The sequence below is a fragment of the Solanum verrucosum genome, unplaced genomic scaffold (assembly GCF_900185275.1).
Source record: "Solanum verrucosum unplaced genomic scaffold, falcon-dt-bn FXZP01000051.1, whole genome shotgun sequence".
Taxonomy (NCBI): domain Eukaryota; kingdom Viridiplantae; phylum Streptophyta; class Magnoliopsida; order Solanales; family Solanaceae; genus Solanum; species Solanum verrucosum.
The window spans coordinates 2670359-2696904 of NW_026020110.1; the positions used below are offsets into that span (position 1 = coordinate 2670359).

The 26546-nt window shown below is 35.2% G+C and overlaps 2 protein-coding genes and 1 long non-coding RNA gene across 3 annotated transcripts; 2 read left to right on the forward strand and 1 right to left on the reverse strand.

Moving 5' to 3' along the window:
• Positions 1-225: 225 nt before the first annotated feature.
• LOC125825331 (26S proteasome regulatory subunit 8 homolog A) lies at positions 226-26546 on the reverse strand. The gene is made up of 9 exons (XM_049504677.1): positions 26211-26546; positions 25316-25413; positions 3337-3561; positions 3155-3217; positions 2906-3069; positions 1447-1603; positions 1253-1351; positions 876-986; positions 226-650 (listed from the first exon to the last, which is right to left on the reverse strand). Exons 1-9 carry the CDS (start codon positions 26302-26304, stop codon positions 510-512), a joined length of 1152 nt encoding a protein of 383 aa, XP_049360634.1. The 5' UTR covers positions 26305-26546; the 3' UTR covers positions 226-509.
• Positions 11189-16809, forward strand: LOC125825336 (uncharacterized). The gene is made up of 2 exons (XM_049504682.1): positions 11189-11643; positions 16695-16809. Exons 1-2 carry the CDS (start codon positions 11294-11296, stop codon positions 16786-16788), a joined length of 444 nt encoding a protein of 147 aa, XP_049360639.1. The 5' UTR covers positions 11189-11293; the 3' UTR covers positions 16789-16809.
• On the forward strand, positions 16881-18338 carry LOC125825337 (uncharacterized). Its single transcript, XR_007442848.1, has 3 exons — positions 16881-16924; positions 17722-17848; positions 18294-18338. It is a non-coding gene; the product is annotated as an uncharacterized LOC125825337 (long non-coding RNA).

Consider the following 26546-nt stretch of genomic DNA (forward strand, 5'->3'; position numbering starts at 1 on the left):
ATTTAGTTTGATTTTAGAAATTTAAAAAAGACTAAATTGGTTTGAATTTTTTTTTAAAAGCAAAGACTAATCCAAACTGAACCATAAAGATCCCTAGTCACAATTGCGTCATTTAGACACCACTAGTTTCAAACGTCTTCTTTTGATACTTAATGTATATCAAGCTATGTTATATAAATTAAAATGGACAGAGTACAAGTACAACTCCTAGGCAGGGCTTTCAAGTTAGAGCCGAAAAAGAAGTACATCATGTCAATAAACAAGAATACAAGCTAGAAGCCAGAGTGTCAAATACTAAAGCCGCACGGAAAAACACTGAAAATTTTGAATTACAGCTGCAGATGCCCCAAACAGCCAAAGAAAACGAAATAGCTTACTGAGAAACATGAAAATACTAAGGGCAAGTCGTAAGCTCCTGGGGTCAAATAAAAGTTCCAAGAACAATAGTAATTATAGACAATCAACTCAGATGTGTATGCATTTCAGGTCCTTTGTATCGACCATATCATCTACTTCCACAGCTTTCGCAATGACATGTTCTTCTCAGTCTCTTTCTTCATTACTTTAGCAACAGCCATCTCAAAATCTTCTTGCGTCACATGCACCCTCCTCTCTCTTAGAGCAAACATCCCTGCTTCCGTACATACAGCCTGCAAATAGTTGATAGAAAGAATAGATCAAGAACAAGCAAAAATATAACATAGCAAGAAATGCCATTTTGTTTCACATCAACTCATGTGGAGGATCAAGGCACAGGTGAGATTAGTTCATCACATTAGATCAGAAGTTTTAACTGAAAAGCTAAATAGGCCACTCAAGATGCACATGAATTTCATTTGCTATAGTATAGCAGAAAGTGCATGCTATCACCATACCTTAAGTTCAGCCCCAGAAGCACCACTCATCTTCTCAGCAATCTTCTTCAAATCAATCCCCCGCATCAGGTTCATCTTCCTCGAATGAATCTTCAAAATGTCCTGACGAGACTGCACAGTGATCAAACGATAAGTTGATTTGGAACAATCATCAGCACATTCTAAAATGATAACTAAAGGTGAAGCAAGAGGTTCAATCGCTGCTATGAGGAAACAGAGAAGGATGACGAGCATAGGTTGCTTCTAGTCAAACACAACGGCTACACTCAGCATAACAATCAACAAGCACAAGCAATCAAAATGAGCGACCCAAGAGTGTCTGAAGTAAAAGAATTGACCAGCTTAACAACATATTAAAAACTATATGAAGCACAAACCTCTTCATTGGGATTTGGAAATTCAATCTTCCTGTCTATCCTTCCTGGTCCAAGGAGTGCTTGATCTAGAATATCTATACGGTTTGTGGCCATCAGAACCTGAAGCAAAAGTAAATCTTGTCTCAGCTCCAACCACTCACATCAATAAAGTTGCACCCAAGCAATATACAATTGAAACAGCACACTGAACTTGCCTTGATTTTGTTTGATGCCTCAAATCCATCAAGCTGATTGAGAAGTTCAAGCATTGTCCTCTGCACTTCACTGTCACCATTGCCGCTCCCTGATTCTATCCTAGCAGATCCAATGCTGTCTATCTCATCCATAAAAATGATAGAAGGAGCATGTTCCCTGAAGTTAAAACAATGCCAGGGCATTAGCACAAAAGAGAAAAACTTAAACAGGTTGATCCATAGACCATATAACAAAAGGGGAAACATTTGCAGGACGGAACAAGATTCCCCCTCACTCACACACACACACCTTGTGCCTTAATAGAACCATTATTTCTAACAAAGATATAATCAGTCTTAAATTAGGTTAAGGTTGTCAAAAAACTGTCTAAAATGAGAGAGTTAGTTGGAGCCATCCCATCCCAATAGAATTTGGAGCTCAATATGAATCTTATTTTCTTGCAATACTTGTTAAATCAGCTTAATTGATCTCCAACATGACTGGTAACCACCACAATAGGATACCTTCCCTCTTAAACAAAGGTCCCAAGATCGAATCAGGGAGAAACCCATGGTAGGGAACTTCTCCCCTTAACCAAAGGTCACAAGATCAACAAACAGTGCTTCCAGACACTAGAGAGCTAAACAAAAAAGAAACATAACTACAACAGCGTACCCAGTGTAATTTCACAAGTGGGGTCTGGTACGCAGACCTTACCCCTACCCTTGTGAGGTAGATAGGCTGTTTTCGATAGAACCAAAAGAAATATGACTAGTAGGCTAGAAATTTGTCGATAGCTTGGGTTGAATGATATCAACTCACCCTCCAAAATTGTAAGCAACAAATGTTACAATGATTTAACTCCGTGAATTCTGATTCATAGAGAAAAAAATTAATATTATAATTAAGAGAACATTGAAGGCATTTGGCAATAGTTTCCCAAAAAAATCACTTTATTTGGAATTTATGAAGTTGGAGTTAAAGAACTAGGGAACAAGGTGTGTTTGGTTATGCTATTTGCAAAGACTATTTGGACTAATGTTCATGTTCAAGTGTACTTAAATACAACTTTTAAAGTGAAAAGTCAGTTGGAAACAACTTCAAATTGGATTTTGGTATTTTCATGGCCAAACAATGATTTTCGGATGAAGTGAAATTATTCTGGAAAAACGTGAATAGTTTTATGGCAGGTTATGACTGTTAATTCACATGGTGATGGAACTTATAAAACATACTTCATACAGTTAGCTTGTCTGCATAAATTGTAAGATCTCAAATCCATCAATATGTCGAGCATCTCCAAGAACTTCATCTAGAATTCTAGATTGATTATGAATTTGTGCACTCTTCATTTCCTTCAGAGATCCAATTCAAGTGTACTTAGCTCAGCACAGTGACCAAGAAATGGCTTCAGAATTGAATTTGAGGTGATAAGATCAGAAATATGCAACTGTTGGGTTCTCAAAATTAAGAACTAACCTGGCCATAACAAAAAGCTCTCTCACCATTCGAGAACCTTCTCCAATATATTTCTGCACTAGTTCGGAACCAGAGACCCTAATGAAGGTACAATCAGTGTGATGTGCAACTGCCCTCGCCAACAATGTCTTCCCAGTTCCTGGAGGTCCATAGAGAAGCACTCCCTGTCATTCATAAAATTGGATCCCAATCAAGATCATTATTGATGCTAATAATAACTGAAGGCGAATTTCGTAAAACTGAATATACCTTCGGTTGAGCTATTCCAAGAGACTCAAACAACTCAGGATGCTTAATGGGAAGCTCAATAACCTAATGAATAGTAGATCCAAAGTTAAGCAAATTATACCATTACTATGTAAGAAAAGAGACTTGAGTTAACAAGACAGATCAAGAAAACACAAAATAAAAAAAATAGAGAAGATACGTACCTCTTTTATCTCTTTGATCTGCTGATCAAGACCACCAATCATGTCATAAGTGGAATCTGGCACTTTCTCAACTTTCATGAGGTTGACCAATGGATCAACTTTGCTGGGCAAAATTAGATGAAGGACATAGCTATCATTGCGCAGGGCAACTCTAGTTGATGGAGTGATCTTTGTAATGTCAATATTTTTGCCAATATCGACAACATATTTGCCTTCAGGATGAACCTAGAGAATAACACAAAAATGAGTAATGAAAAAAAATAAGAAGAAAAGCATATCAAATAAACTAAAAATGCGGTAAGGGAACACACGGTTTCAAATATTTGTAGTACAGAATCTTTGTAAATCTAATAACAGCATAATCCAAATGAATTATTTGTATCGCATGCTGCTGAAAAACTAATAGAACTGTTCTCATAGAAAAGGACAAATTGGAACCCATGAAATGCTAAATGAGGATATAATGGACTTGATATCATAAATGGCAACACATAAGAACAACTTTGTCACGTAAGCTACGGAGTCAAAACTAAAAGACAAGAATGCAAAACTAATAAGACAAGACAAAATTGGTAGATGGAAGTCTAACGGGGTCCATAAAGTATTCAACTGAAGAGGGTGAGCAAAGTAGGCAATCCACCATGGATACGAGCTGAAAGTACAACATTCTACTGAAGCATACGACTAAAAAACGGTATAGTTGACTTTGTATGAAGTCAAGGACACGCGTCTTAGCTTAACTCGTTAGGTTTGGTTATTAGTAGTTGCATATTGCGATAATACTCTGTAAAAACAATATAACAACAACAAAGCGAATAAATGGAAGTCATATGAAGCTTTTGAGGTTTGTTGATGAATGCAAACACTGAATCCGGTGTTGTTTAAGTGTCCTCAGCTAGAGATTCAGGAACGATTAAATAATTGAATACTATAAGACAAAGGCTTGGTGAATAAGTAAAGCTTGGAGCACAAGGATGTAAATAAATTGTTGTATTTCTTCAAATCAAAATGTCATACACTACAAAAAAACCTCAAATTGCCAACAGATTTTCCTAACAACTTCAGTTGGTTAGTATTTTACTAACAAATTACCAACATATTTCTAACCGAATTATTTTTGAAAACTTAACAACGAAATTCTAACAGATTACCAACCAAAATATTACCAACAAAATATTTTAGTTGGTAAATACGGCGGGAAAAAATGGCGCCAAATTTAGTAACTTTTTATTAATGGATTACCAACTGAAATATTACTAACACACTTCTTTTGTTAGTAATATTACCAACGAAGTATATATCGGTTAGTAAATATGACAAAAAAATTGTTTATATAATTTATTAACAAATTACCAATGAATTACTAACAAACCATTTACCAACGACAATATTTTGTTGCTAAATTACCAACCAAATATAAATGTGTTGGTAAATTAGTAACGAAATGTACTTTGTTGGTAAACTTGCCAACAAATATCTAATTAGTTGGAAATTTTGCTGACGAATAAAGATTGTAGTTTGTAAATTACTAACATAATTTAAATAGTTGGTAATATACCAACCGATCATTAATCCATTGGTAATATTTACCAACATATTAATTTTTAGTTGGTAATATTACATATGAATGTTTAGTTGGATAGTAACTATTACCAACTGTGATAAAATTTATCGGTAAATTATTAAATTACTAATTGATATTTGAATAGTTGGTAAATTTACCAATTGAGAAGTTAAATTGTTTGGTAAATCATCATCTAGTGTTGAAACAAAAGTAAATATTAGATAAAAATCTTGAAGAAGCTGAAGGTGATTTTTTTTTCAGTGCACTAACGATGAAGAAGATGAAAATGTGGTTAAGAATATGGATGCTCATTGAGATGAACAAAATAATGATGCCTTATCTGATTATGAATCTGAGAAAATGGAGTATTTAAAGGTGTCAGTGATGATGAGAAAGTAATTGATCACCCAATGGAAAAAGTAAGGTCGTCATTTTGACCAAAAATGACATTTCAGAGCTAACCGCGATGACCAAAAATGACTTTGCTCAATATCTATTAAGGTTTAGCCAAAATTTGACTTTGGTCAATATTTTGGTAAACGTGCTCGGCTTAGAATTCCATAGTGTGATTAGCTTTATGGAACACCATTTTTTATCTAATAGAATGGTTTGTTCGGATTTCGAGGTTTTTATTTTTAGTTAGTGCCGTTAGGCATTTTAACTTTTAACTTTTGGCCAAAAATTTGATTTTGCTTGACATTTTTTGTAAACGTGGTCAAATGAGAATTTCGTCGGCGTTGTTAGCTTCGGAAGGTCATTTTTTATCCAATAGGATGGCTGATTTAGGTTTTGAGGCTTCCATTTTCAGTTTGTGTTGTTAGGCGTTTTAACTTTTAAATTTTGGTCAAAATTTAGATTTGGTCAATTTTTTTGGTAAATGTACTAAGATTGAAATTCCATCAGCGCAGTTAGCTTTGGAAGGTCATTTTTGGTCTAGTAGGATGGTTGGTTCGGGTTTTGAGGCTTTTATTTTCAATTTGTGTTGTTAGACGTTTTAACTTTTAAGTTTTGACCAAAATTTAAATTGGTCAATATTTTTTAGAAACGTGCTCAGATTAAAATTTCATCAGCATTGTTAGCTTCAGAAGGTCATTTTTGGTCTAGTAGGATGGTTGGTTTGGGTTTGAGGCTTTTATTTTCAGTTTGTGCCGTTAGGCGTAAAACTTTTAACTTTTGGCCAAAATTTGACTTTGCTTAACATTTTTTGCAAACATGCTCAGATGAGAAATCCATCAGAGGGATTAACTTTGAAATTTCATTTTTTGACTAATATGATTGTTGGTTTGGATTTTGAGGCTTTCATTTTCAGTTTGTGCCATTAGGCGTTTTAACTTTTAAGTTTTTGGCAAAAATTTAACTTCGGTCAATATATTTGGTAAACATCAGATGAGAATTCTTTCAGCATAGTTGTATCTGGAAAATTATTTTTTTTCTAATAGGATAGTTCGTTTGGTTTTGAGGGTTTCGTTTTCAGTTTGTTCCGATAGGTGTTTTAACTTTTAACTTTTGGCCAAAATTTGACTTTGGTCAAAATTTTGGCAAAGGTGCTCAAATGAGAAATTTGTCAGTGCGGTTGGCTTTGAAATTTCGTTTTTGGTCTAATAGGATTGTTGGTTCGGGTTTTGAGGCTATTATTTTCAGTTTGTACAGTTAGGTGTTTGTTTTAACTTTTAAGTTTTGGCCAAAATTTAGATTTGGTCAATATATTTGGTAAACGTGGTCAATTGGGAATTCCATCAGTGTAGTTGTGTCCGGAATGTCATTTTTTGTCTAATAGGATGGTTTGTTCCGGTTTCGAGGTTTTCATTTTCAGTTTGTGTCGTTAAGCGTTTTAACTTTTAACTTTTGGCCAAAATTTGACTTTGCTTAACATCTTTCGTAAACATGCTCAGATGATAATTTCGTCAGTGCGGTTAGCTTTGAAAGATCATTTTTTATCCAATAGGCTAGTTGGTTCAGGTTTTGAGGCTTTTTCTTTTTCAGTTTGTGCTGTTAGGCGTTTTATCTTTTAAGTTTTTGCCAAAATTTAGATTTGGTCAATATTTTTGGTAAATGTGCTAAGATTAAAATTCCATCAGCGCAGTTAGCTTTGGAAGGTCATTTTTGGTCTAGTAGGATGGTTGGTTCGGGTTTTGAGGATTTTTTTTCAGTTTGTGTTGTTAGACGTTTTAACTTTTAAGTTTTGGCAAAAATTTAACTTCCGTAAATATATTTGATAACGTGGTCAAATGAGAATTCCATCAGCGTAGTTGTGTCCGAAAGGTCATTTTTTTGTCTAATAGGATGTTTGGTTTTTGTTTTTCAGTTTGTGCCGGTATGCCTTTTAACTTTTAACTTTTGGCGCGTAGCTTTGAAATTTCATTTTGGGTCTAATTTGATTATTGGTTCGGGTTTTGAGGCTTTCATTTTCAGTTTGTGCCGTTTGGTGTAACTGTTTTATGTTTTGGCCAAAATTTGACTTCGGTCAACAGTTTTGGTAAACATGCTCGAATGAAAATTTTATCAATGCGGTTAGCTCGGGAAGGTCATTTTTTGTCTAATAGGATGGTTGGTTTGACTTTTGAGGCTTTCGTTTTCTGTTTGTGCCGTTAGACGTTTTTATCTTTCAAATTTTAGCCAAAATTTGACTTTGTTAAAAAAAATTGTAAAGGTGCTCGGATTAGAATTTCGTCAGTGCGGTTAGCTCCGGAAAGTCATTTCTGGTCTAATAGGATGGTATGTTCGGGTTGTACGAAGAAGTAGTAGAGGCCTCTTTCTTTTGATTTAAGTCTACAATTGTGATGAACGTGTCTATTGAAATATGTGTATTACTATTAATATTAATTTAATATCATGTATGAACTTTAAAAAAAATAGCTATAAATCTTTATTAGACCTAATTTGTATTTAGAGAAAAACTCCAATATGTTATCGAACTATTAGAAATGACTCATTTAGGCAACACAAAATATCTACAATTCATGGATACACAAATATATTTTATTGGAAAGTTAATTAAAGTAGTTGATATATATATCAACATTATCAACATTGTATCCACATTGGATCTCACTCATTGGTGTCCAATTAAATTAACTATATCAAATAAATTAGGATAAAAAAAAGTACGAAATATTTTTTATCTAAGATTTCACCCTTATTTTTTTTTTTAAAAAAAAACCCACTTAACATATATTATAACCTAGTAGAGGGAATTTTAATAAATAATATAGAAAGAAAAAGAGAAAACAAAAATTGATGTCCAAAAAGAGCAACAAAAACGCAGGCATATTTTTTATCTAAGTTTTCACCCTTATATTTTTTTTTTAAAAAACCCCCACTTCATAAATTATAACTTAATAGAGGGAATTTTATTATTAAGTAATATAGAAAGAAAAAAAAAGAAAATAAAAATTGATGTCCAAATAGAGCAACAAAATCGCAGGCGGAATAGACAAGAACAACAATCAGCTCACTTGGTTCTTCACTAAGCTGACTGAAGAAGAAAAAAATTCATCAAGAATTCCCTATGCTTAGCTAGATCGAACTGGGTAATCTTCTTACTCATCTATTTTCTAAGTTCCACTACATATCAATGATAGATCTCCTCGCAAGAGTGGAACATATTCAGCTACAAATCGCCTAAGTTTTCATCTCAAGCTCTAATCCCCAGCAGTGATTTCATATATGGAGTATTTCATAGAGCAAATCGGGTCTTTAATCTTTCAAGAGTATCACAACTCATGGACTGCATCTCAGATCTACAAAAAGACCCACATCGTGTTTCTGGGTATGTCTTCATCCCCATTCACCCCTCTTTTGTTCAATTAATCATTGCATGTGTTGCTTGTTCTTGTTGAGAGGTACTTAGCTTGTTGTAGATTTCAGTTCTTGTTCGAATTCCTGCGTATTATTACATTTCGAGTGTTTTAATTTCATCACTTTAAAGATTGGATTTTGTTTTTGACTTTATTTGTGGTGAATAAAAAAGTATCTTAAAAGAATTGTACAAATACTTCAAATAAAAATTGGAAGAATTTATTATATTTGAAAGAAAAAAAAGAAAAGTTGAAAAGAAGAGAAAAAAAAGCAAAAACTTTTCCCGCTAAACTCCCCACCTCCCTAAAATACGAAGACTTGAGCCACTATTCAGTTTTTTCTCTAATTTCTGCCCATGTTCAGCATTACTTTTTCTAAATCCTTTTCATTTTAATCCCATTTCACAGATTGTCTCCGACTACACTCACTCACAATTCATCTGTTGCTCTTGGATTCTCAGTTTCACAATCCTTTTCGCTAAGTGGTAAGTATTCTTTATCAAGCTTAGTTTCTCCTTTTTGTTTGATTCAATCAGTCAATTATAGAACTTCTGATGTGCTCTATTTGCTCATTTAATATATAGCATTCATATAGTGAATATATAGACTTGTGTTTTTGAATCCTCTTTTGTTTCATTATTTACCCTTCTCACATTATCAGAATAGAAGGTCAATAAGTAAAATGAGTTCAAATCGTCAATGGATGTACAAAAGATTAACCAAAGGTCTATAAGATCCTGAATTCGTAAGGGGTGTACAACATTTTATTGAGTTTGCTATGAGTCATCCAGAAGGGAGGGATGGTGAGAGACTAAGGTGCCCATGTAACCGAAAGAAATGTCAAAATAGAAGCTTTGAAAATGTTCATACTGTCCATGGGCATTTATTAAAAGAAGGTTTTGTACCGGGATATCATGTATGGTACTTGGATGGAGAAAATGAAGTTGCAAGAAGCATAGATCAAGATGAAAGGATACCATGGGATCATACTATGAATGTTGGTGCATTTGATGATCCTACACCTACTACATCATATCATAGAATGGTTCATGAGGTTGCTGGTCCCGCATTTGTTCCAGATGATATGGAAGAATTACCTAATCCTGATGCACAAAGTTTTTATGATATGCTTAAATCTGCAAATCAAGAAGTGTGGCCTGGTTGTGAAACACACTCAAAATTATCAGCTGTTTCTCGTTTGTTGCACATCAAGACTGAACACCACCTCTCTGATAGATGTTTTGATGACATTTGTCAATATGTAAATGAGATGCTTCCGCCTGATAATGTGATGCCAAAAAATTTCTATGAAACTAAAAAGTTAATGAGGGGAATGAACATGCCAGTTGAAAAAATTCATACTTGTGTCAATGCCTGCATGATTTACTGGGGAGAGGATAGTGAGCTTGTAAATTGCAAGTTTTGTAGTCATCCCAGGTACAAGCCTACAAGTCAAAGATCTCTTTCAAAGAAAAAACTTGTACCATTTAAGCAGATGTATTACTTTCCTCTTACTCCGCGGCTGCAACGACTGTATACTTCCAAAGCAACTGCTTTGCACATGCGATGGCATGCTGAACATGAAGTTGAGGAAGGTGTAATGCGTCACTGTTCAGATGCACCTGCCTGGAAGCACTTTGATAAGAAGCATCCATCTTTTTCAGAGGAAAGTCGTAATGTTAGATTGGGGCTATCAATAGATGGGTTTCAACCATTTGGACAAACGGGAAAACAATATTCATCTTGGCCAGTAATTGTGACACCATACAACTTGCCTCCTTGGATGTGTATGAAAGATCCCTATTTATTTTTGTCAGTTATAGTTCCTGGGCCAAAGAATCCTAAGCAGCAACTAGATGTTTTCTTGCAGCCTTTGATTGCTGAATTGAAGAATTTATGGAATATATGTGTCAACATATACGATATCTCTAAGAAGAAAAATTTCAAAATGCGAGCTGCTTTGATGTGGACAATCAGTGACTTTCCTGCATATTCAATGTTGTCTGGGTGGAGTACTGCGGGCAGGCTAGCATGTCCATATTGTAAGGAGAATTCTGATGCTTTTACTTTGACAAAAGGTGGTAAGCATTCTTGGTTTGACAACCATCGTAAGTTTCTGCCACTGAATCATCCCTATAGAAAGGATAAGAGCTCATTTAGAAAGAATAGAGTAGTAACCATGCAGCCTCCCCTATTACGATCAGGTGAAGATGTCTTAAAAGAGATAGACGAATTGGGACTTAAAAAGGTAACAGAACTTGGGGCTGATATTATTAATCGTCGGATTAATAAGTTTTCTGGTTGGAAGAAGAGAAGCATATTCTGGGATTTGCCATATTGGAGTACCAATCTCATTCGGCATAATCTAGATGTGATGCACATTGAGAAGAACTTCTTCGAGAATGTGTTCAACACAGTGCTGGATGTAGATGGTAAAACAAAAGATAACGACTTGAAAGAGTTCTGTCGACGACCTAAATTACATGTTGTTGATGGAAAATACCCGAAAGCTATTTACACACTAAAAGAAGAGTCAAAAAAATTATTGTGTGAATGGGTGAAAAATCTAAAGTTTCCTGATGGATATGTCTCAAATATGGGAAGGTGTGTGGACATGAAAAAACACAAGTTATTTGGTATGAAAAGTCACGATTGTCATGTATTCATGCAAAGATTGGTTCCTATTGCATTCCGTGAGCTATTACCAAAAAAGGTGTGGGAAGCACTTACTGAGATGAGTCTTTTCTTTAGGGATGTCACTTCTACAGTAATACGTGAAGAGGATATGGTAAGACTTCAACAAGAAATACCTGAAATACTTTGTAAATTAGAGCATGTATTCCCTCCTAGCTTCTTTGATTCAATGGAGCATCTCCCTGTGCATCTCGCTTATGAAGCAATGCTAGCTGGTCCGGTACAATATCAATGGATGTATCCATTTGAGAGGTAAGATTTCATTTATATATTCAAGTACTTCATTTTTTGGGCAATTAAACTGATTTTGTTAATCACTAAGCGACAATACAAAGCTTAGAGAGTAGCCAACCAGGAACCTTCCCTTCTTAGACAACACTTAAATAACCTTACAATCCTTATGCCAATCCCTAATCAGTATCTCCAATAGAAAGTCATAACTCAAATTAAATAGGACTTAAAAACTCAAATAACCTCATGCTACTTCTTAAATAGATGCATAGGCCAGTCTTCACAACATGTATTATGACATATGAGATTTTTCTAAGGAACATATGCTGCAACACCTCTTAAAGTTTTATAAGTGTATGATATTTTGTCTCCCCCTCCCTCCCCCATGTTTTATTTGTGTATTTAAAATGATAATCTGCCAGAATTTCAACATATGACACATCTTTCTTATCATCCAAAAAGCATATCGGGCACCTCCATGTGATTTGCTAGTCTCCAATATCTTATATAGTATGTATGGACCAAATTGATTCATAGTCTTTCCTTGTTCTAAATTCTTTTGTCATCCTTTTAGTAGACAAAGGAACTCCTAAGTATATAAATGGTAAAGCATCTATTTCATAGTACATTGAACTCAATATGTAATTCCTTTCGCCTGCCCCTAACCACTAAAATAAACTTGGTCATTTAAGTACTTCATTTTCATCATATGAATGACTAATGCCTTGAGCTTTTGTACTATTTTCAGAAATCTTCGAAAATATAAATATAATATTCGAAATAAGGCTCATGTTGAAGGATGCATATGCAATGCGTATAGAGTTGAGGAAGCTTCATCCTTTTGTTCACACTACTTCGAGCCTCATGTTTACACAAGGCATAGAAAAGTGCCACGAAATGACGATGGTGGTATAGGCGAACAAGATGGATACAATGGTAATCTTTCTATATTCACCTATCCAGGTCGAGGATTTGGGGAACTAAATAGGAGATATCTAACCGAAGAAGAACTTAAAGCAGCTCATATTTATATTTTACTAAATTGCAGAGAAGTGCAGCCATATGTGGAGTAAGATTTCAAGCTTTTGTTTTCATTTATACATTATAATTATCAAAACACTTACATATTCTTTTTCTTATATGTGATCCAAAGGAAATTTATTGACTCCCTTCATCAAAATTTTCCACGAATTACGGAGCAGGAAGTGGACAAGAAACTTGATGAAGATTTTGCATCATGGTTCACAAGATATGTGAGCACTTGTACAATATATTTCCATCTGTACTTAGTTCACTTATAAGAAACTCTAATTTTTTTTAATTTAATAGGCTCGAGTCCACATAGATAATCAGTTCATCAAGGCGCTTGCAGAAGGTCCATGTCGATCAGCGAAACCATACACTGGTTATAATGTCAACGACTTTAAATTTCACACTAAAAGTTGCAGTTTTTCTAGAGCATCTAATAACAGTGGCGTTTGCATAAAAGGAACCAATTACAGTGCAGATGACAATGACTACTATGGTGTGCTTACTGAAATTCTTGAATTGGAGTAAAAGGGCAGTACACCGATCAAAAGAACTGTTTTATTTAAATGTGAATGGTTTGACCCCACACCAAATGCAGGAATGAAGATCCACCCGCAATATAAACTTGTGGATATCAACCATAAAAGGAAATTGAAGAAGTGTGAACCATTTGTTTTGGCAATGCAAACAGCTCAAGTGTATTATGCTTCTTATCCTAGCTTACGACATGATAAGAGTGATTGGTGGGCTGTGTGCAAAACAAAAGCTAGGGGTATTGTGGTTATGCCTCTGTCATACTTATCATCTCCTCTAGTAGATGATGCAGAGCCATTCCAATGTGACGGAGATGGTTTAAGATTTGATGTGGTGTACGACAATGAAACTATTGTCCGAAATGATCCAAATGGAGAATTCATAAACTTAAGAGATGAGAATGATGATTTAGATGATGAGATAGAATTTCATGATGTACCAGAATCAGAATCAGATGATGAAAATGAGAATGAAGAGGCATACTATGAAAGTGGCAGTGAATAGAGTCAAAGTGCTTAGCTCTAATCTCTCAAAATATAAGAGTTAGAGTGACTGAAACGTAGTATATGCGCTGATTTTATTTCAATTAGATTTTATATTTCTTGCTGACAAAGTTCTGAATTTTAAATCTCACCAATTTATATTTCTCTTTTACCAGTATACTTATTTTGTTTTAATTGTTCTCCAGGTTGTTTTTTTTTAGCAACTATCCCTCACTCTCATTTCGTAATATGAAGTAGACCATTCTAGATCTATGTTTTGAATAGTGATGGAATAACTTTATTCCTTGAAGTGTTTATGTTTCTATCTATTGTCTAGGTTAACACTTTTTTTTTTAACTTTTTAGAGGAATCTTGTTCTTGAAGTCATATATCAACTTATTACATGTTCTTGTTAAAATTAACCAAACTGGCCATGATTCACTACAAAAAAATCAGCGTTTACCGACGGACAAAATCCGTCGCTAATCTATGATATTTCGTCGCTAAATAGTATTAGCGACGGATTAGCAACAGATTTTTGACTGTTACTATTTTGCTCGTTAATAATCTCTTAGTGACGAAAAATGAGTTCCGTCACAAGTTTAGCAACGTTTTAGCAACGAATGATATCCGTCACCACTTGTTAGCGACGGACTAATCCGACGTTATATTTATACTATTCGTTGCTGATTTCTTAATTCATTCCATCATTTTTGATAAATTCGTAATGAAATTTTCATCACTAATCCGTCGCAACATATTCCGTTGTTTAAGCCAGCACATTTGGCGCTAAAAAGTTCGTTGCTAGTCTGTCGCTATCATTCCTTTATCTAGCAACAACCCAATAGATGCTATATTTGTTGCTAAAATTTTTTCTAGCAAATCTAATTTATTTTGTTTTAAAATTACACTGCTGAAATAAATAAAATTAAAATTACTAAATACCCCTTATATAATCCACATTCATATGTATAAAATAATATTAATAGATGGTTCAAAATATATAGAAAATCAAAATCACATATTTTAGATCCCAAATATCCAAAGCAATAAGTGATCTTGAGCCGGCAAGTAGTGATCTTGAGCTTTACAAATTGATCTTTCCTGTTTCTTGCATCTGACGAAGTTTCCAGAGTTGAAGGCAATTCTAGAGTCAAAACTACAACTATATATTGATTGTTGTTAGAGGAAGATGTCTTCACCACAACGCCTAGTAAGTGATCTTGAGCCTGCAAGTAATAAAGGGAAAGAAAAACATTTGCACATGTTTTGGATTTTTCATGTGAATCTCTTTAGTGGAAATATGAACTGTGAGGCAAAAATCATCTACTTCCAATGTCCAAGTAACCTCATGATATGGGCAAAAGTAGACAGGATTATGATACTTCTAAAATGAACAGTGATCAGAACAAACCGCAAAAGGAATTGGAACACTTTCAGTTTTCAAAACAAATGATCTCAAACTGGAAAATATGGTGAAATATGCACATAAATCAAATTTGGTATATGCTTCAATAGTCAAGCAAAGACAAACAACTATTTTAGGAAAATAAATAAAGTTCTCAATTAATCGGCTAAATCAAAGTTACAAGGAAGAAATCAAGTTAAGGTAGTTCAAAATATAAAATCTTACTATATAAACGAAGAAAATATAAAATCCATTGGTTAAGATTATAACCTGCATACAAAATCAATAATACTCACAATAGACCACAATAGAAGCAACAATTATGAACTTTGAACAGAAAATTTCAACCTAGATATGCTTTCTAAGAATCAACACGTTGCAAGACAAATTAGTACACAACGACATATTAAGATGCTCGAATTCTCAAACTAATCAATTCACGATAATTAAAAAACAAGAGCGAAGAGTTGAAGTGGTCATAAAATTAATTAAAAAAACTTACCTGGACGGATCTTAACAGATCCGTTAAGATCTGTCTCAAAGTTTTCAAAATCTCTGTCGGAGTGCATTGTTCGTTCTCGCCGGAAAAAAGAATAGGGCGCTGGCTTTGCTTCAGCCTGATGTCTGTTCTTGTCGGAAAATCGAAAGAAAAGAGGAGGCGAAGAGGGCTTCGCTGGCTGGAGGCGCCGGTCACTGCTGCTGCGCTGCCTCACTACTGCTGTTTCGACTGAGACGGAGGAGTTGGTGGCGATTGCTTGCTTCGTTGCTGCTGTTGTCTCTGCCATTGGTCCTCGCCCGTGGAGGAGGAGAAGAAGAAATAGGAGTGAGGGGAAGAGGAAGAAGGGAGGCAGCGACTGGAGAGAGGAAGAAAGAGGTGGCGCAGGAGATGGCGAGACGCTCGGTGTCTCGGAGCGGCGGAGGCTGCTGGTGCGGCGCTCCTCTTGGAGAGAGGAAGAGAAAGAATGAAGGACTTTTAGGGTTGGGTTTTTTTAGATAGTTTAAAATTGGAAGGTATGGGTTGCTGAATTTGGACCGCTGATTTGAATGAAATGAACGGGCACGATTAGATCTTGAGTTTGATCAAGGTAACGGACGGACAAGATTAAGAGAGGTTCTAAAGAGTTGAAACAAGATTGTGCCTTAGAAAATATAACATAAAAGTAATTTTGCAACGGACTAAGCAACGGATTATAACATCCGTCGCTATCAAATAAATATATTTATTTATAATAAATTTTAACGGTGGATTTTTCCGTCACTAAATAATTTAATTTTATAAACATATATTTAAAAGTCTAGCGACCTTTTTTCCGTCACTAGTTCCGTCGCGAAATATTAATTAAATTTGTCAAAGCTAATTTGTAGCTAAATCCGTAGGAAAAATTTGGGTGCCAAAATTTCGCGCTAATATTTAGCGACAAAATAAATATTTTGTCGCAAATTCGTCACTATATCATAACTCGAAAAATTATTTGTTCTTCTAGCAACAAAATGATAATTCCGTTGCGAATCCGTTGTTATTTAGTGACAGAATATAATTCGTCGCTAAATGCAGTTTTTTTAGTAGTGATTGAATTATTATGTTATTATTTCATCCACATGTAACTTTGAAATTGCAGATATGGCACCAAGGGGGGGTGGACGAAGCAGATATTCTGGAAAAAGATCAGCAGATCCAGTGACATCTCCTCTAATGTCTCGTTCCACACCTGATCAAGCACCATTGTTGCCTGAACTGCTGACACCAGTTATGCCAGATTCAAGAAACACCTAGAAATGACATTGTATCTATAACTTCGTCAAATACAACTGATGATACTCGCATTCGAATTGAAATCGTCTTGGGTCGGTAAGTGTACAACATCGTTTCATTTACATTGTTTTGCTTCAAGCAAGAAAATAAGCCATATTGATTTTCTTTCCATACTATTTTTCTATAGATCTTTCAAAGTTTTGTTGGTTTTCTTAAATTGCATTGATGGGAATGAATTACAGAAGTGATGTGTTTTGAAATTAATATAAAAAAATTCATTTTTGAAGAAAATAGCTTGTTCACCAATGTCTATATTTCTCATATATAAGAAGCCATAGGTAAATGTGGCAACATAATGTGGTGAGGAATCTGATTTATAGAATGTGGAGATAGAATTCCCCATGTGCAGGTCCCAGAACTTTTGCTATTGCACAACATGTTCAGATTGCCTGGTAAAATTATTGTTTACTTTGCTTTTATTGGTGATCAACTTTTAAGCTCTTGCCTTGCTTTAGGACCTCTCAATTTATATAGATGTAGGGTTGTTGTTTTGATTAGAAAATGGTAAGATCTATATACTTGTACTGTTTTTTCTATAAAATAGATAGTAAAATGTCAAACCAAATGAATCAAATGTATTGAACCCAAGCTGAGCATGGGCTCCTCCCAACTAGTCATTTCAAGATATGCTAATGGTAGGATTTTATAATTTATATATAGTCCTTGTCTCTTTGATTATACTTCCATAAGTTTCATACATTTCTTCCTTACTTCCTCTGCCTCTTCAAGCTCTTGTATTGTCTCTAAAGACACTGATAATACATTCTATCTATTGCTTGATGTATATAAATAATATTGAGTATTAAAATAATTACTTGTTATATTTATACAAGTTTGGAGCCGAGTAACAATGTATCCCGGGAGATCACAAAAATCTTTAAGGAAAAATTGGATCCTCAAGGACATGATTGGAAGTCAGTTACACCAGAGATTAAGGACTTCTACTGGGAGGAGTTTAAGGTAAAACTATACTATCTTGCTTTTGATTACTATTGATTTTCTTACCAAAATAAAATCTTACTGTTTAAAGAAGAACAAAAGAAAAACATAGCTTATAGAAACAAAACCAATACAACTAGCTAAAAGAAAAACATAGGTTGCCTCATCTGCTACATCTAGAAAAAGAGAAAATATTTAGGGATACAAATTCTTAGTTTCGAATAATGCATCCAATTTTCTACTGTTATTACTCTTCTAGAACACATCTTGAATAACTTGTCTAACTATAGCTTTTCATGTCTTTTTTGTGAGCCTTTGAAAACTCATTGATTGTGTCTCCTTCTATAATATTCATGTACCCATTTTACCCATAAATTTCATTCTACCGTCATTTTATTAATGGATTTTATTCATTTAGATTTCTTATATCAAATCATGTGATATTTTTCTTTGAGTTTTTAAACAGAAACGATTCCATTGGAATACTGCAATTGAAAGTTCCATAAAGGATCATTTTCTAAAAAAATGTTCAATACAGTACAAGGGTATGTTATCTGAAGCAAGATCCTCCGAGGAGAAGCGAAAAATTATCCCAAAATCTATTTGGGAGAGCTGGAAGCCTCACTATGATACTGAGGATTTTAAGGCTAAATCTGCACAATGTTCAAAAAATCGACGAAGTGAGAAATGTGGTGAAGGATCTGGTCCCTCACGCCATACTGGAGGCTCCTGGACTCACCGAGAGCATGCAAGACAACTGGTACAATCTTTTTCATTTAATCAAGTTATAGTTTCTTCAAAGTTATTCCTTGTGTAAACTTTGATAGATGTGATTTCAATTTTAGGCGATTGTACTTGGACGGCCACCTCATCCGCATGAACATTTGAAGAAGAGACATACCAAAGGAAACAATGAGTTTGTGGATCTAAAGTCTAAGAGCACATATGTAAGTAACATCAAACATTGTTGATTATCTTTCTGAATTTTGTAGAGAATTTGCTATAGTATTCATCATATTTGTCCCAAACATTAAGCACATGGTTATAATATTGAAGGTTAACAATGAGGTGTGACGTGATTATATCAAATTGAAACTGATATCCTTGCATCTCTGTAAGTAATAGAGAGATCTTTGTTATTACAGAAAAATGTAGAGTTATTGTGAACCATAAAAATATATTAAAGACAAATAGCATGCACACTTTCTTCCATATTTGATAATTTTCTTTTTAAAAATGATTCAATTCCTACCATTTCAAGTATGAACATAAACAGTAGGTCCCCATGTAGCGATCATTAGATGTTCTAGATGTTGTTACATTGATGCTCCTCATTCTATAATTGTGTGCTTGCCCAGAAACTGTGTAAAATCGTATGTGGCCTATTTAGTATTCATTGGTAAGCTTATCCTACTATGAATTTTAGTTTACTGATGGAAATTCTGGATCCATAATTCTATGATTGCTTTGATCTCTAAAATTATTCCTATCATAACTACTTGGAAAATTTGGTGAGTAAGATATGGGATGAAGTATGGTATTGAGATGTCAACGAAATTGAGATTTTAGCTGCTTCAGTTTCTCCAACATTGCTTTCATTTTTCCCTTAGCTTCGCTGGCCCTCTAGCGAGCATTAACTATAGGCATAAATTGAGAATGATTTACCCATTTAATGTAAAATTTGAATGGTGCTTTGATGATCTGTACAGTAGTCCCTTTGAAGTGCTCAATATCGAGATGTCGACGAAATGGAGATTTGAGCTGCTTCAATTTCTTTAACATTGCTTTCATTTTTCCCTTAGCTTATCTGATCCTCCAACTAGCATTACTTATAGGCATGAGTTGAGAATGGTTTACCCATTTATTCTAAAATTTGAATGGTGCTTTGATTATCTTGCTTGTTTGTCTGAATGATGTTTTGGCGATCTTGCTTGCTTGACCGAATGATGCTTTGATGATCTTCCTTGCCTGATATCAAACGTTGGGGACCAATATTTTAGGATTATTGGCATATTATTTATAGAATATGGTCATGTACACATAATTTCCTGCATATCCACCATGTTTTGGAACCTCACTATATAGTAGTCTTCATCATGAAGTTATATCGGCAGCTTAGTCACCTATGACCAATTTTGAGTTATAAACCTATTCATATAGTTGTACCCAGGTATATCCCCAATAACATAAGCAATTAGGGAAGATTTCCAGTTCTTTGACTCTGTTCAACCTCTTTTTTGTCCAACATTTCTTTTTAATCTAAATGAAGTAGAAAAATGCAAGTTTCAAATGATCAACTTGAGACACAATTGGGAGGAGATAATTTGTAATTTGGACAGAAACAATAGGTCCACGAAGGTTATTTTTATATAATGAAATCGACCTACATGTACTTGTGTCAAAAAAAATACTAATTGCAGCTGTTGAAATGGTAAGTGTGGCGGATGAGGTACTGTCGGGGACAAAGACTGTCAACTAATATCAATTGTGTATCTTTATAATTACTAGTAATTTTTTCTTAACGTTATGTTTTGTTTTTCCAGGATGCTGTAATGTCTAAGATCACGTCTGCATCTCAGATTGTAGATGAATCTGGCGAGTCTCCGACAATTGATTTTTGAAGGCTTACATGGATGAAGTGGGTGGGGTTAAGAAGGCATGTATATATGGTCTTGGTTCTCAAGCAGCTTTCTATGAGAATGTTGGTTCGTCGTCTGCTTCAACTACTCAATCTCAAGATTGTGATTTTGATACTCGAGTGAAGGAGTACGTTCAAGAAATGAAGGATGAGATGAGAGAAGAGATGAGAGAAGAATTGTGTGAAGAAATGAAACACAAAATGCAGCTAGAAATGCAAGAGCAAGTTGATAAGATTCTCCAAGAACGTTTGCCTATCCTCATAGTTGGCCTACCTAAACCACCCCGTGGTACACCACCCTTTGATACACCAAATTAGCTTAGACATGACTCATCATCACATAACAATATGGGTCATTTAAAATTTCCAAACTATCGATCTTAGGCAGACTTTTCTTTGTTTGTTTCCATATTTGGATTTATTTTGAACTCTTTTTGTTAGGATTTGCATTGCTAATTTCAAAGTTATAACTTGTCAAAGAATTACCGTTTTTATTATGTTTCTGGGCTCTTTAAGATTCGTAAAAGATATCAATTGATGTAAATATATAAAGTGAAATTTTACTATCGAATTATCATCAGTCAGTAATATTGAAATATATATTACCAATCAATCACTGACCGAATATCGAACATAAATGATATATATTACCAACAAAATAACAATCCGTTAGTAAACTTCCTAACGAATTACTAATGAGCATTTTTGTGTTTCCAAAATACTAACCAATTAATAACGCAAGTTACAAAAGTTGATAGTCATACTTACTAACGGATTTAAATCTGTTGGTAATTTACCAATGAAATACCAACACATTTTTTTTCTTGATTGAAATTGCTAACTGATTACCAATGTATTTTGGCAAATGTACTATCGAACTTACCAACCAAGTTGTTATTTGTTAGAAAAGTGCTAACGAAATACTAACAACATTTTATATTTTTTACTATATTTTCCAACATATCACTAACCAAATTGAATAATGAAGAACCAAATTTACTAACTGTTTTTTCTCTTCGTTAGTAAACTTACCAACAATATGCCAACAAAAAATTGGTTGATGAATTTACCAACGAAATTTCTAAGGCCATGTCTCAACAATTACCAACAATTTTTTTATGTGTTTTCCAACTGATTTTTAGTCAGTAATATTACCAACTAACTGAAATGGGTTGGTAAAATTTACCGACAAACTTTTTAGCAACGGATTAATATTAGTTGGTATTTGGTTGGAAAAATCATTTACCAACTAATTTAATCAATTTACCAACGGATAATATTGTTAGCAATTCAAGGGTTTTTTGTAGTGATACAAGTTTTGGGAAGATACTATTTATAGGCTATAGAGGTAAAGCATTAACCAATAAGTGTCCTCCACTCAAGCCCTAAAGTACCACGACCAATGGATGTTGACCATGTGGAGATGTCGTTAGTGGTGCCAGCCAATATTCCTCTGTCGTGCTCAAACTATTTGTACGATAATATTTGGTGTATCTGTCCTTGTCCTTTTGGCTACATCATCGGGACACGAGTCCTTCTCTACTCATCAAGTCATGCACTTTTGATTTGTCCCCGATGATAGTCATTCTTATATGTTCGGGAACACTTCGAGACCAAATGTTTACGATCTCACCTTGCTTCTCTGGGCCTTCCTTGTTGACGTCATGCATTCTATCCATAATGTCACATGCTTTAGCTATTTTTACCCAATATAAATAATCACTCTGCTTTTCCATTGTGATACCAAACATGACGGGAAGGGGAATAATCTTCGTAGATTTCGACAACAAGTCTGACGCGAGGATACTCTGAGTTATGAGAAAAGATGATGTCAGTCCCACTACTTTAAATGCACCTACCATGTGTATTCTGGTTATTGGTACGATGATGGCGCGTTGCCCATGGGCCACGACAGTAATGACCTCTTTCCATGCACCAATATATTGGGATCTTCATGTTCATTCCAACCTTTCACAATTTCTTCAACCCTTTCTATTATGTATATATATATACGCCTTTTCTCTTGCAAACTTGATCGATCATGCTTCATCTCCTAGTTTCGTCAAAATCTTATGTCCAAGGAGTGGCCTAAAGAAGAAAGGAAAAAGGAGTAACGATGTCTTTCCCGGACTTGATGTTGATAACATCACTCCCAAAACTTATTATTTTTGGGATGATTTCAAAATTTGACCATGCAAGCACATCGGGACAAGAGACAGTGGTTAATGATTACACCTCCTTAATGAAACAATGTTATTCTTATTGTTCGGATTGACTATATGTGGACGAACAATAAATTCCAAGCAATTGCTCCTAAAGATTTTGAGAGTATTAATTCCCCAAAAACTGGTTATTCGTTCATCTACACTTATCCATTCTCCATGGGCTTTGGCGACCCTGTAATTGACAAAGTGATCATTTAGCTTTGCCAAACCTTTTGAGTTATGTTTGGTTCAACTAGGGTCGAGGGTTTGGGAAGTTGTCGCGTGTCTTTGGGCCCTGGCTATCGAGACCAAGCAAACCTTCTGATAACCCATTTCTTGTTTTTATGTTCCCCTCGAGTTGCCACTAGGGGTATCGTGACACATGGGCAAAGGGAGGAATTTCTTTATCACGAGCCTAGCAGAAGACCATGACTGGGACTGGATCAACCAATTTGTCGCAATAGCTACCGTAGATCTTACTAGCTTCTCGCTGTCGGAGTCATGAAATTTATCCCATAAGTTCCTATATCTTTGTATGCTCCATTTCGTTTCAATCCCTTCTTGATTTCTTATTTTCATCTTATACAAAAGTATACTATTACAACACCCACTTAGCACCTAGACGTTGTATTCCCTACTAGCAAATGCGTTTAGAAGATTCTGAATACCACAGCAGTCGATGATCGGACATAGAGTCAAATAGATGACAATCAAGGATGGAAGGAAAAGAGCCACAATACTAGTCTTTCAACCCCACCCCATATGTCTCACCTTGTCACAGTTCTTTCTTAAGCTATTCTTACGTGTTTCCTTCATGCGCGAACATTACCAAATGTTCTTCTTTCTCGAGAACAATCGGTGATTACTGTTTCTACCGCTGAAATCCATTAGCGCATCGACCGTGTTTATGCAAGTCTTCCCTTTGAAACAGATACTATCGAAGCTGAAGTAGTGGCAGGGTTCAAGTCCTGGCCTCTTAAGAGGAAAAAAGTCAAACAAACCCCTCTTACTACTTGTTGTGGCACAAAATATGCTTCTGCTTCAAGGGTAGGTGAGATTATTATTGTGTTTGATTACGAAGGATCTGATACTGAAGAGTTTTCTGAGGATGAAACTCCTCTCCAAAGGAGTGGAGGAATGGTTACCCTACTATGGCTACTGAAGAAGTTCATCGAGTCTTGATAATGCGGTCTTAGTAGGCTCTCATTGTTAACCATCCTTTATCCCTAATAGAATGGATTTGGGTGCTACAGACATCTCTGATCCTTTTGTTCCTATCGCCTTTAACTCTAGCCAAAAGTGAGGCTCCCAAAAATCCGAACCTTCCTATGACTATTTAGAGAGTGACATCAATCAATGCTCTGAGAAAGAAAGCTTTTGGATCAATTCCCAAAAAAATTGATTCCTCTCAAAATCCCTGGTGCAAAGGCCTCGACAACTTTTGGAGTTCCAATTACTCCCTCACCGATTGCTAACACGCGCACCCAAGCTTTTGGTGTAGCATCTGAACAACCATCAAGTCTTGTGACCCTTAAACGCTTGTTGATACTTACTCCAATAGGTGCTTTATGAAAAAGATGAGTTGGCCCATAAATGTGAGAAGCTTTGAAGAGCACTCATAACTAAGCCAACTCAACCTGCCACAATGGAAGCCCTAGTTATTTAGGCCTCCAAAGTTGAGTCTATTAAAGCCAAACTTGCTTCGGTTGAAGTAGAGAGATGCCTACAGGCTACAACCGAGAGACTGGTCACCTAACTACCAAGGTGGTCGCTTTGAAAAATGATAAAAGACGATCATTAAAAGATTTTTGAGGCTAAATTCATAGAGTCTGAGCTCGAAGAGGACTGAGTTCTACAAAGATCTCTTGTTGAGAGGGATATGGAGATGGCCGAGGTGTTGATAATGCTCAAAGAGGTATTGTCTCGAGGACTTGCTGCTTTTGAAGAAATGCAAAAGGCTTTAGCGGTTGAGTGGAGTTATGTTTCTACACTGAAATAAAATCTTAAGGCTAAAAAAGCTAAATCTAAGTCTCAAAAGGAACAATTTATGCTTGAACGAGTATGTGATGCTCAGACCATAAAGTTGCAAACTTTAGAGGAAGTCAAGATCAAAACTATGAGTGTTGATGCAAAAATTGATGAAACTCGCTCTTTTGTCAGACGAAATCGATCTGCCTGAGCAGCTACGAAGGAATTCAACACTTCTTCCGAAGAAAAGATCTCAGGGGCCAATTCGTCTAGTGAGGATTCAATAGTAACTAACATGAAAAGAACTATACAAGTACAACACAAATAAAAGAGCTTAGACAATAATGTGAATTGAAGGCTAAAAGGCAAAGGTAGTAACCAATAAGGTACTGACATTTGTACTTGTAAATTTAAACTTGCTCTAAAAAAATTGTACATTCCTTTCAAATAGTCCACCATTATTTAGGCATATTATAATTGTATTTTAGATATTTAATTATTTTCAGTCGAATCCCTACACTCGTATCAATACCTAACCCCGTATCCTGAATCTTAAGATCCGACCTCTAGATACGCACACATATTGGACACCCGTACCCCAGCAACTTAGCTTACAAATGGGGTAGGAAAATTTAACAAGTAATTCAATGATGACTAAAAAGATGTGGATACACTTACTTTGACTAGAACCTTTGACTTCCCCATTACTTTAACAACTTCACCAACATATGATTCAGGCTCCTGAAGCAATTGTAATTCCTCTTTGAGTATTCTCACTACAAAATAGCCAGTAAGGAGAATTTTATGAACCCATACAGGATTCAAATTACAATTGAAAAAAAGGAGTAGAAAATGCCATTGGTCATCAAGACACAATTTTAGTACATTCCCCAGCAAGAGTTGAACAAATGTGAGAGAAACATCAAGATCGATTTATTGAAGAAACACTAAAACTTTAAGTAAGTCAACAACATCCCAAAACCGATGAAAACCATGCAAATAAGAATTGACCCTATGGTCCATAACAGATGATATGTTTGGGAAGCCAAACCACTACAACCTCTACAGAGTAACTATTTATTTTCCCTTTATCAACATAAGCTTTGATGGTCGGAGTTACCTACTAGTAGAAGATAGTAGGTATTCAATAAAATAGTTGAAGAGTGTGCCAACTGGGTTATTAACCTCATAAAAGGCAAAGAAATGTTGGTTCTCTATGCATTCTAACATATTTAAGTAAGAAAATTCATCAATACCACAGAGGAGGAATGGACTCTCTACTCACCTCTCAGGTTGGACTATCATAATGGAACAACAATTTTTTAAGGTGATCGATGGCACAACATTAGTTTCGGTTCTATTATCAATTCAATTCCTCAAGTTCAATATTTTAGCAGCCTTCTTACACTAAGATCTTTGTATCAAAGAAGGGAACTTTACCTCAAAAACTAGACCATAAACAACATGAAAAAGTAGTACATATCCAAGAAACTGATTAAGACTAGGGTTTCACTATAAATGTGAAAAAATGTTTTCTTAAGAAGTTAGGTTTTCCAGATTTAGTTAATCAGACCTTTAGAATTTAGTTCGTTCCGCTGGGCTTCAAGGCGATTAAGATTGGGAGTCTTTATGCGGACTTGGAGCTGGAGATCATGGATGTGCTGCATATAGTACTGTCTCAGCCCTTCCCCTTACTTTGTTGGTTTGGCCGAACAAGCTTCCTCTCTCTCCATATCGCTCCTGCTCTTCTCAACATCAGTTGACGCCATTTTTGCAGATAGGTTTTGAAGAAATCACAGTGATTTGCGTTGCCCGGACTAATTGGGTTTGGGAGTGGAAGAAAGAAGAGAATAGTTGCAGTTGGAAACCCTTTCTCCTATCAGCTTTGGGCTTTTAAAGATACTTTTCT

Coding starts and splice junctions, on each gene's coding strand:
- LOC125825336 (XM_049504682.1), top strand. CDS start 11,294: ATGGGAAGGTGTGTGGACATGAAAAAACACAAGTTATTTGGTATGAAA. Junction 11,644..16,694: donor TGGATGTATCCATTTGAGAG/GTAAGATTTCAT, acceptor TTGAAATTGCAG/ATATGGCACCAAGGGGGGGT.
- LOC125825331 (XM_049504677.1), bottom strand. CDS start 26,304: ATGCAGCACATCCATGATCTCCAGCTCCAAGTCCGCATAAAGACTCCC. Junction 25,414..26,210: donor GAACGAACTAAATTCTAAAG/GTCTGATTAACT, acceptor GCTATTTTGTAG/TGAGAATACTCAAAGAGGAA. Junction 3,070..3,154: donor TTGGAATAGCTCAACCGAAG/GTATATTCAGTT, acceptor TATGAATGACAG/GGAGTGCTTCTCTATGGACC.